The 10,330-nt window shown below is 34.7% G+C and overlaps 1 protein-coding gene across 1 annotated transcript; it reads right to left on the reverse strand.

Annotated features, from left to right (window-relative positions):
- Positions 1-561: 561 nt before the first annotated feature.
- LOC123547864 (uncharacterized) lies at positions 562-5,411 on the reverse strand. Its single transcript, XM_045335110.2, has 4 exons — positions 5,153-5,411; positions 3,742-3,819; positions 2,780-3,116; positions 562-1,802 (listed from the first exon to the last, which is right to left on the reverse strand). Exons 1-4 carry the CDS (start codon positions 5,226-5,228, stop codon positions 1,697-1,699), a joined length of 597 nt encoding a protein of 198 aa, XP_045191045.2. The 5' UTR covers positions 5,229-5,411; the 3' UTR covers positions 562-1,696.
- Between the last annotated feature and the right edge of the window lie 4,919 nt (positions 5,412-10,330).

Below are 10,330 nucleotides of genomic sequence, written 5' to 3' on the forward strand. Positions count from 1 at the left end.
AAGACATGGCAAAATAAATGATAAATGCAGAACAAAGCAAGAGAAATTGACAAGAATTAAAAGTCCATTGCATGCTAACTTTGAACTATTAGATTGTATCCATTTAGTGCCTCCAAGGTTACCAAGACCAGTTCCCTTTTCCGCTTCAAATTCTTTTCCTGGAGCTTTTCTTACATTTCTGTTTACTATTTTTTAGAGGTTCTTCAATCAGTACTAATTATACTGTCTACCATTTTATTCTCAGTTTCTTTTCTTTAGACTCGAATTATGGAAAATAGACTTGAAAATAGAGCATAATTGAGTTTGTACTTTATTATTGCAAATGTTTTACTAAAACGTAAAATGAGCCGTGCCATGGGAAAACCAACATAGTGGGTGTGCGACCAGCATGGATCCAGACCAGCCTGCGCATCCGCGCAGTCTGGTCAGGCTCCATGCTGTTCGCTTTTAAAGCCTATTGGAATTGGAGAAACTGTTAGCGAACAGCATGGATCCTGACCAGACTGCGCGGATGCGCAGGCTGGTCTGGATCCATGCTGGTCGCATACCCACTATGTTGGTTTTCTCATGGCACGGCTCAAAATATAAATGAATTACTTTAAAACAAGTAAAGTTATGATTAAATGAGACAAGCCACTTTAATGGAAGTTCTTATTCCGATCCGTCTTGACGGGCCGGTTTTACAATAGGATATTTGTTTGAAAACAACAAAAAAGCCCGAAGTTGAGGCTTTCTTTTACCTTGTTTTCTTTGTGAGTTATCGCAATGCATTGGCAAACTGAACAACACAATTATTGCAATATAAAAACACAATAAACCCAAAAAGACTCTTTCCACATAAAAGTGGTTTCGTTTTTGCGTAGCTGGTCGATGGTTTACCAATATTTTGTACTTCACAAATCTTACAGTCTCAGTTATATTGACCATTAGCATAATAAACGTGTCACTGACAAGTGTTTACAAAAAGCTAACTCTGTTAATGGTTTAAAATGCTAAGTATAAATAATTCATGTTTAGACTTCCTCTTTGTGTCAAATGAAATTGTCGCACAGAACATGTATCTAAAATGAATTCTTTCAGATTTAATATTAAATAAGAGTGAACAATTCAGTAACGATTTCTAGATGAAGAAGTTGTTTAGTGCCCCTTGAAAATTACTTCGCTCGTCTGTTTTTGTCCTGGCTATTGTCTCTTCTTGTATTCTATCAGATTTGTCAAAGGCATTCATTTACTTGCCCTCGTTCACGGATTCCTATGCCCATAAAGCTGCTTTCTAAAACACTTCCCTTCGCGACGTTTCATGCCACTTTACTAATCATGTCGTAGAACTGTGAAGTCTTGATAACTTTTGTTGATGGAATGAAGTGGAACTATGTTCATTTCTTGTTCCGACTTTTAGTGAATATCCATACCATGAAGGGAGAAAGAAATCGGGCTTTCTCTTGAAGCCCTCTTTATCACATAAATGGTCTCTACAAAATGCTTAGTTTGAACAGTACACACGTGCTTAAAACATCAGAACACCTTTGTTTTGACTCCTTTGTCTTAAAAGATACTAGTATGCACAAGCCCCATAGCTCAATACCGTCAGTTGAACATGCGGATGGAGCCAAGAGACATTCTTGAGAAGTCAGGCTCTCTAGTGCGAGTTAGATACGAATGATGCGTTTATATACATTATGATGTAAATGACATATCACCAGTTTCTAGAGTATGTACCGTCAGGACCAGAATAGTGAAGGCTTCCACTGTATTGAGGACCGGAACTATAGGAAAATATGTTGACAGATCCGTCGGGGGAACTAAAAGATATACAAAGTAAAACTTTGTGTTAGTAAGACTAACTAAGTATGATAATCTGTCTTACGTATTTCATACATTAATATGGTTAACTGTTGCAAGTAACAGGCTAAAGTTAGCCTACATGCCTAACCTGAGTTTATCTGTATCTTACTTTTACTGTGTGTTTTTAATGAATTGCTAGTGTGTTTCTGTGTTAATGAAACAAGGTAAAAATACTGACAATTTAATCGGGAAACCAAAATGTCAGTACACCGTAGATATCCTTTGAATAAACTAAAGCTCAGAAAGACTAACTAAGTAATAGAAAGAGCATTGAAACTCGAGGGTAAACGATTTGTACGAGGGGGCGTAGCCCCCGAGTATAAATCGTTTACCAGAGAGTTTTAATGTTCTTTCTGTTTTGTATCATAGCCTTCCATATATGGTAGTTGTAGGCGTTCCTCATTTCCATATACAGCAGTTCAGTGAGTACTTAAAATCCTTGCTTTACAAATGTGTAAAGCCCAGGTAAAATAAACCAATGCGAGAGCAGAAAATCAATAAAATACACTTCGCTGTCTACTATTCCAGACACGCTGGCATACTTTCCTATCCAACAGTGCGGTAACTAGCGTGCGGGTATTAAATACCTGCACACTTTTAGTTACCGCACCCTGTAGTCAGTGTATACGATTTACCTGCAGCAAATTTGTTAAGAAAAAACACCGAGCTATGATACAAGTATGATAATCTGTCTAACGTATTTCATACATTAATATGGTTAACTGTTGCAAGTAACAGGCTGAAGTTAGCCTACATAGCTAACCTGAATTTATCTGTATCTTACTTTTACTGTATGTTTTTAATGAATTGCTAGTCTGTTTCTGCGTTAATGAAGCAAGGTAAAAATACTGACAATTTAATCGGGGTACCAAAATGTCAGTACACCGAAGATATCCTTTGAATAAATTAAAGCTCAAAAATGCAATAATCATACTTGTAAACATATCCCGTCCCGCCATTAGCTGTTGAAAATGTCGTGCCTCCCGTTCCGTAATTCTCAGTGATGTGTACATTCTGGTTGCCATTTCTCAAGCCGTTATCTGTTGAAAATGTCGTGCCTCCCGTCCCGTAATTCCTGGTGATGTATGCATTCCGGTTGCCGTTTCCCAAGATATACTGACGTTGTCTAGCCATTCTCTCATTAATTGCATGCATGTTAGTGTCCATGTTAACTTGCATCGACCGCATATTCGCCCGCATATTGGCAACCATTCTGTCGAGATCACGCTGCATTCGGTTCATCTGTGCAAATAGACTTGCTCCAAGAGGCCCTAAATAATATTTGAACAGCTACTCAGTAAGTCTAGTGTCATTTTCCCTAAAAGGTACCCTCGCTATTACATTTGAAGAAAAGTGTAAAATATTGATTGTTGCTTTTATAATAACAGTATATTATTTTGAATCAAAAAGGACCCGAGAACAAGCAGAATAAAATTTGATCTTTTATGACTTTGAAATGTAAAATGTAAAAAACAGACACCCGAACAAAATCGTCTTCGAACTCGGAAACATCATTTACATATTTGATTCAGTCCAGTACTGTTTTAAAAGTGTTATCCCAACGAATAGTGTTTCAGTATTCCAATACAGAAAACTGTGTTAATCTAATCGGACCTAATAAAAAATTATTTATTGTTCGATTAAACAAAATAGTCTTTCAGTATTTGAATCCAAAATATAGTCATCTACTTGAACCAGACAGTCGTGTTGAAAATATCTAAACCTAATAATGCTACAATATCAGAAATCCAGATATAGCATGGCAATAGTAGAACCTCAAAGATAGTGTTTATATATCAAAACCAATCCATTACTGTTTAAATATTTCAGATCAAACAAACAGACAGTAACAACAACAACAACAACAACAACAGAACAAACGGAAATCATACTTACATTGTCCGAGACTGTCGTTGAGAAAACTGACCAAGAATAACGTCACTGCAAGATATCTAACCATCGTGTTAAAGTTCTCTGTAAATAAATTGAGAATTTTAAATGTGAAAAATGCCTCTTTCACATTATTAATTAGCTATATAATATTGTATATATTATTGCTTCATTAATTGCACGGCTGATATTAATTACCTCAACGCCAACGCAAAGGAAGGTTAACTCGGTCATTATTAGGAAATTCCACTGTTATGAAATTCAAGTCTCATATTATGGAACATTTGCATTTCGACTGAATGTTCGTTTAGATGTCATTTTGAAAATTAGCAAGACGTTTTGTGCTCCTATTGGTTTTTTCCGGTTCAAAATAATTCGCAGCTTTTGGTACTATACTGTTATCGTAATAAGCTGTAATGGTCGAACATTGCTTTGTTCACATCTGAATAATTTCCTGTGACCGTGCGTTCTGCGGGTGTACAGTCTGATATGCGAACAAAAATGGTAGTCACATAATATCCGATACACATATTTATCAGCTTTTCTGCTCTGTAGAGCTAATATTCTAACTTTCATTGCAATTCTTTTGCCGAACTCAAATGACAGACCTATGTTTGACAATTTAGTATCATTTTCATCATGAAATAATAACAATATGGAACGTGTAATGAAAATTAAGAGCAAACACCCCTACTACAATTTCGGGATTTGACAATTTGTTTGACTGAAAATAATTTTCTTGTAATAAACGTGGTCTCCACTTTTCTTTTGATTAAATACTTACAATATTCTTCAAGAAATTTTAAGTTAGAAATATTAAAAATGCTTCTGCTGCCATTTGAAATATATCAGCCGTATACATAATAAAGAAAATTAGCTATTTAGTCCGTTTATACCTAAACTTACAAAATATTTTGAGATCTTTAATTTTGGAAGAGCTGCCAGTTAATTAACATTGCGTAGATCTTACCTAGTAAAACCCTTTATTATGAAAAGAAATTTGACAAGTCATTTTTTTAGCAGAATCGCTGATCTGCATTTATATAAACGCATGCTTTTTACTTTTCTTACGGTCTTTAATTTTTTTTTTCGAAACTCAATTTTACATTACATAGCTATTTTAAGTTCGTTGATGTCTTGCACATGTATTCATTTGTTTACAATTTAAACAAAGTCATGGAAGCATTTTGAATAGACATAAATATTAAATTTTGCAGATCGTTATTCTGAAAATTAATATTATTTTATTTTTGAGCTATTCATCTATTAACACAATTCCAGCACAAAACAACATCACATAGAAATTATCATGCTACATGAACTTTATCTACTGCAACTTGTATTTATGTATAGTAGCAGCAACCTTTAAACTATCAACGTTAAAATATAATAAACCGTAAGATAGAATAGTACTTACGATGGGTTATCCTGTCAGCCCGTTTAAGCACAAATATCAAAATAAATGGAGGACACGCTGACGTTATTGTCCTCATTTATCGTTACGTTCACGGAAGACTAACTGTTTTTTTTTTTGGTGTTGTTTTTTTGCATTGCACATTTCTTGTTTATGACACGCCCGGATTCATGTCTCTTAATGTCATATAATTTTTTCAACGTGAAATGATATATGTAACTAAGAGCAATTTCAATTTTGGAACGAAGAAAAAAATACAAAATGCATTTAATTCGATTGAAAAAATGCAGCTGATTGCTGTATAATGTTTAATATAATGAATTGAGCCGTACCATGAGAAAACCAACATAGTGGGTTTGCGACCAGCATGGATCCAGACCAGCCTGCGCATCCGCACAGTCTGGTCAGGATCCGTGCTGGTCGCTAATGTTTTCTCTAATAACAATAGTCTTTGAAAGCGAACAGCATGGATCCTGACCAGACTGCGCGGATGCGCAGGCTGGTCTGGATCCATGCTGGTCGCAAACCCACTATTTTGGTTTTCTCATGGCACGGCTCAATTATCAATTGTCCCTTCAGGTTCAAATGCATACGTAAAATATTTCTTAAACAATTTTTTTAATTGTTTCAATTAATATCTGTCTCGGCTCTATTTATATATGTTTTGATTTAAATCAAGCAATTTGAATAAATACGAAAAAGTTTTCTCATAACTGCCTCTCGTTATGTACAACCGCCGTCAATGATATTGTAGACAGGGCTGACAAACAGGTGTTACAAATTACATCGTGATTGTCAGTAAACTGCATTTTTACATCATATTTGTCAGGAAATCGATGTCACAGCACTATATATTCTTACAAAAACATTTATTGATCATCATAAATATTTTGACACATGAAATATATTATACATAACTTAAAACCATTAATGTTACCCTTGCAGAGTCGGGTAAAAATTATTTGCTGATAATATACACTAAAAATACAATAAACTGTACATAAGAGAGTAGAATTCACAGACAAGAGAAAAGGAATGAAATGCTGTTAGAAATAGATTTTGTTAAACTAATGCAGACTGTATATATTAATGCAAACTGAATTTTGTTAAACTAATGCAGACTGTATATATTTTTAGAAATAGAATTTGTTAAACTAATGCAGACTGTATATATTTTATCATTCGAAAATCGTCTTAGACGGTTTATTCATCTCAAAACATGGCTTTTGTACTTACAGTGATAGAAAGTTTCATTTGTCAGTAAGTTTGTACAAAGGTTCTACTTGTCTAGATTTACAATCTAAAATATCGACATCATGTTTGTCACTTTCCACGAACTTTTTAAGATACAGTGTGATTTGAGAGGTTGTCATTTCTCTATGAAGTGTCTCATATAGTGCAATTTGGTGAGGTCGCCAATGGCCAGAGGCCTTTTTTAGATACACAGTCTGAAAGTGTGCCATTTGGAAAGATCGTCAATATCCAGAAGCCTTTCTATATTCACAATCTGAAATTGTACCATTTTTCAGAGGTCGACAATGTCAAAATGCCTTTCTAGATACACAATCTGAAACCGTTCCATTACGAGAGGTCATCAATTTCCATAAACCTTTATAGATACAATTCTGAAACCGTGCAATTAGTCAATGTCCAGAAACCATATGAAACCGTGACATCATGAGACTTCATTAAACGTTAATGATTAGACCAGACCTGTCAGTCATGTTAAAAGATTCGATCAGATTTTAGCTACGATTATTCAGCCAAAACTCGATAGTGTGTAGTTAAAGTCACCTAATCGGGTCAAACTTGAGTAACGTAACAGTATTATGTGGTTATATTTTTTACACATACATTATTAGTTATGGGAAAGAAAAGTAAACAATAGCTTTTCTGAGTAAGACCTATGAAAACCCAAAGGTATCCAAAGACAAGAATGAAAATAATACGAGCTCGCTTGATTAAGCCTATTCATGGATACCATCCGCGTCCTCAAGCCCCAGGTTGAGTAGAACACAAAATTCGCACATTATAAGTACCAAAATACAATTCAGTGACATCCACAGATGTGTTCATAAGACGGTGTACATGAAACATTCAGTAACAGTGCAATCCCATGGAGCGTATCGTCCCCGCTTGGACTGAACGAAAAATAATTGGCAGAATAACCAAGAAATATTTAAGGGAGAGGGTAACTGAGGTAAATGACCCTGCATATCCAGAAATTGCCCGACCACAAAATTGAAATAATAGCCCTACGTCGCTCGTCTGACCTTTTACTGTTTGACCTTGAATACATGTATGACATTGAATTATAAATGGTAACAACAGTGTGAAGTATGAACTAGTGGACCATAAAGGGGCCCAGTGCCAAATGTGGAAACAAAATACCTTACAGTGGTGCTAATGACCAAGTTTAATGGAGAGCCTTCAAGCGGTTCAAGTTATTTCTGTTTTTATCTTTAGAAGCCCCTAAAAAGGTCTAAGCATCCAGTTTGTAAAAGAACTTGATAATGATGCTGCAGACCAAGTTTGATGAAGATCCATTTAGTGGTTCATGAGACTGAGTGAGTTGGGTTTTACGGCGAATCGACACAAAATGGTCATATATCGCCGAGAAGAAGCCGCATTGGCAAACGCCAGGTGTAAAGCATAAACATTGATGTAAAAATGTAAAGCCTACCTTAAAACATCCACGTAAAATGTAAAGAACACTATGAATAATGTAAAATATATCTAAAAACATTCATGTAAATATGTAAAGCATATCTAAAATCAGTTATATAAAAATGTATATACGTGTGTGTTAAAATACCAGCTGCAAACATAATAATATTGCAAGATTTAAATAAAAGTATGAAATGTTAAATTTTTTATATATTCCTATCTGCTTTAAAAACAATAAAATATTTCCGACTGAAACGTTTTCAAATAACTCTTTCAATGATTGAACGTCATAATATGTACTGCGTTGTGTAGCAAAGTCCACACAGTCGATTAAAATATGTTTAATAGTTAGCAGTGTTTGACATGGTACACATTCGGGTTGATCTTCTTTATTCAAAAGATAAGAATGATTCAAACGGGTATGACTTATTCGACAGCGAGAAAGAACAACTTCCTCCCTGCGAACAGATCTGTTCCCTTGGTGCCATTCCCGATATCATGAAGTTTATTGAATGAAGCATTGTTCCATGACGATTGCAATTTAGATAAAATGTATTTGTTTATATTGGGCCTAAAATCGGTATGTGGTAATTTCAAATTAGATTTTGAAAATAAAATGGACTTCTTTGCTGCAATATCAGCATCCTCGTTTCCATGAATATCAACAGGACTGGGAATCCAACAAAATATGATAGACATTTTTAAAGATAGTTCATGAAACCTGAGAAGAATATTTTGAATGAAAGGATTTTCCATTTTTCGGTTATGAATTGACTGTAAAACAGAAAGCGAGTCGGAAAAGATGATAAATTTTTCTTCACTATTTTTTGATATAAAATTTAGAGCTGAATCAATAGCTTTGGCCTCGGCTGAAAATATTGTTGCATTATTTGGCAAACGTAATTTTGATTGATGAAGGAGGCTGACAGCAGCACAGCCAATCTTTGATTCATCTTTTGAACCGTCTGCGTAAATTGCAAAATAGTCCTTGTAAGTTGATTTGATTTCACGATATTTGGACTTGAATATTTCAGGGTCTGTTTCAGACTTTCTAAAGGCTGTTTACAAATCGAAAAGAACTGTAGGAGTATGAAGGGTCCATGGTGGTGTATCTGGAATTGAATTTTCTTTAATACCATCGAATTCAAAGTCAGTTTCATTCACAGAAGATTTTATGCGAAATCCAAACGGTTTGATTTGTTTTGATTTTTCCTCATATGAATCGGAGTACCTTGGTTTAAAAATAATTTCATGAGCAGGATTGAATTTGTTGGCAGCCACTCTTAAAGCATATTGCAATGAAAGTTTTTCTCGGCGTATGTAAAGAGAGGGTTCGTTTGCTTCAGCATATAAACTTTCAACTTGCGATGTTCGGAAGGCACCAAGAGCAATACGAAGACCTTGATTATGGATGGTATCTAACACTTGTAAATAAGATTTTCTTGCTGAACCATAAATAATACAACCGTAATCTAGCTTAGATCTAATTAAAGCCCTATAAAGTCTTAATAAAACTGTGCGATCGGCTCCACAATCAGTATTTGAAATTACCTTTAAAAGATTCAAGGACTTCAGACATTTGGCTTTCAAGTATTTTATATGCGGCACAAAGGAAAGCTTTTTTTATCAAAGATAACAACAAGAAATTTTGCTTCATCAACAACATGTATTTTTGTACCATTTAGAAAAAGCTCAGGGTCACAATGATGTTTCCGTAATTGACAAAAGTGGACACACTGAGTTTTCGATTGGGAAAATTTAAACCCATTTTCAATGACCCAAGTTTGAACTTTATTCAAACACTGTTGTAATTGGTGTTCAGTCGTACGCATATTTTTTGAACGATAACATATCAAAAAATCGTCAACGTAATTATAATGAACAGTCTGTCCCTGGTAACAAACATTTCACAATATTATTAATTTTGATGCTAAAAAGTGTGACAGATAAAATTGAACCTTGTGGAACTCCCTGCTCTTGCTCAAAAGAGTCAGAAAGGGTATCACCAACACGTACTTAAAAACTTCGATCAGATGAAAATTGTGATATAAATGTTGGCAGACGACCTTTTAACCTATGTCGTTAAGATCATTCATAATACCATATTTCCATGTAGTGTTATAAGCTTTTTCTAAATCGAAAAAGACAGACACTAGATGCTCTTTTTTAATAAATGCATCACGAATAAAATTTTCCAGTCGAACAAGATGATCAGTTGTGCTGCGTTGTTTGCGAAAGCCGCATTGAAAGTTTGTAATTAATCCTTGCGATTCGAGGTATCAAACTAGTGTAGAATTGATCATACGTTCCAGAATTTTACATAAACAGCTAGTAAGGGCTATCAGTCTATAATTACTTGGGTTCTTGTTATCTTTTCCCGGTTTTCGTATGGGAATAACAATAGCTTCTCTCCAGGCTTACCAGTTTTCATGAGAGAAGTTATTAAAATGTTTTTTTCTTATTTCCAGCTCTATAAGTTCCTAAAAGGGGACGAGAATCCCAGTTTGAACACAT

This window comes from Mercenaria mercenaria, chromosome 9, assembly GCF_021730395.1.
Source record: "Mercenaria mercenaria strain notata chromosome 9, MADL_Memer_1, whole genome shotgun sequence".
Classification (NCBI taxonomy): Eukaryota; Metazoa; Mollusca; class Bivalvia; order Venerida; family Veneridae; genus Mercenaria; species Mercenaria mercenaria.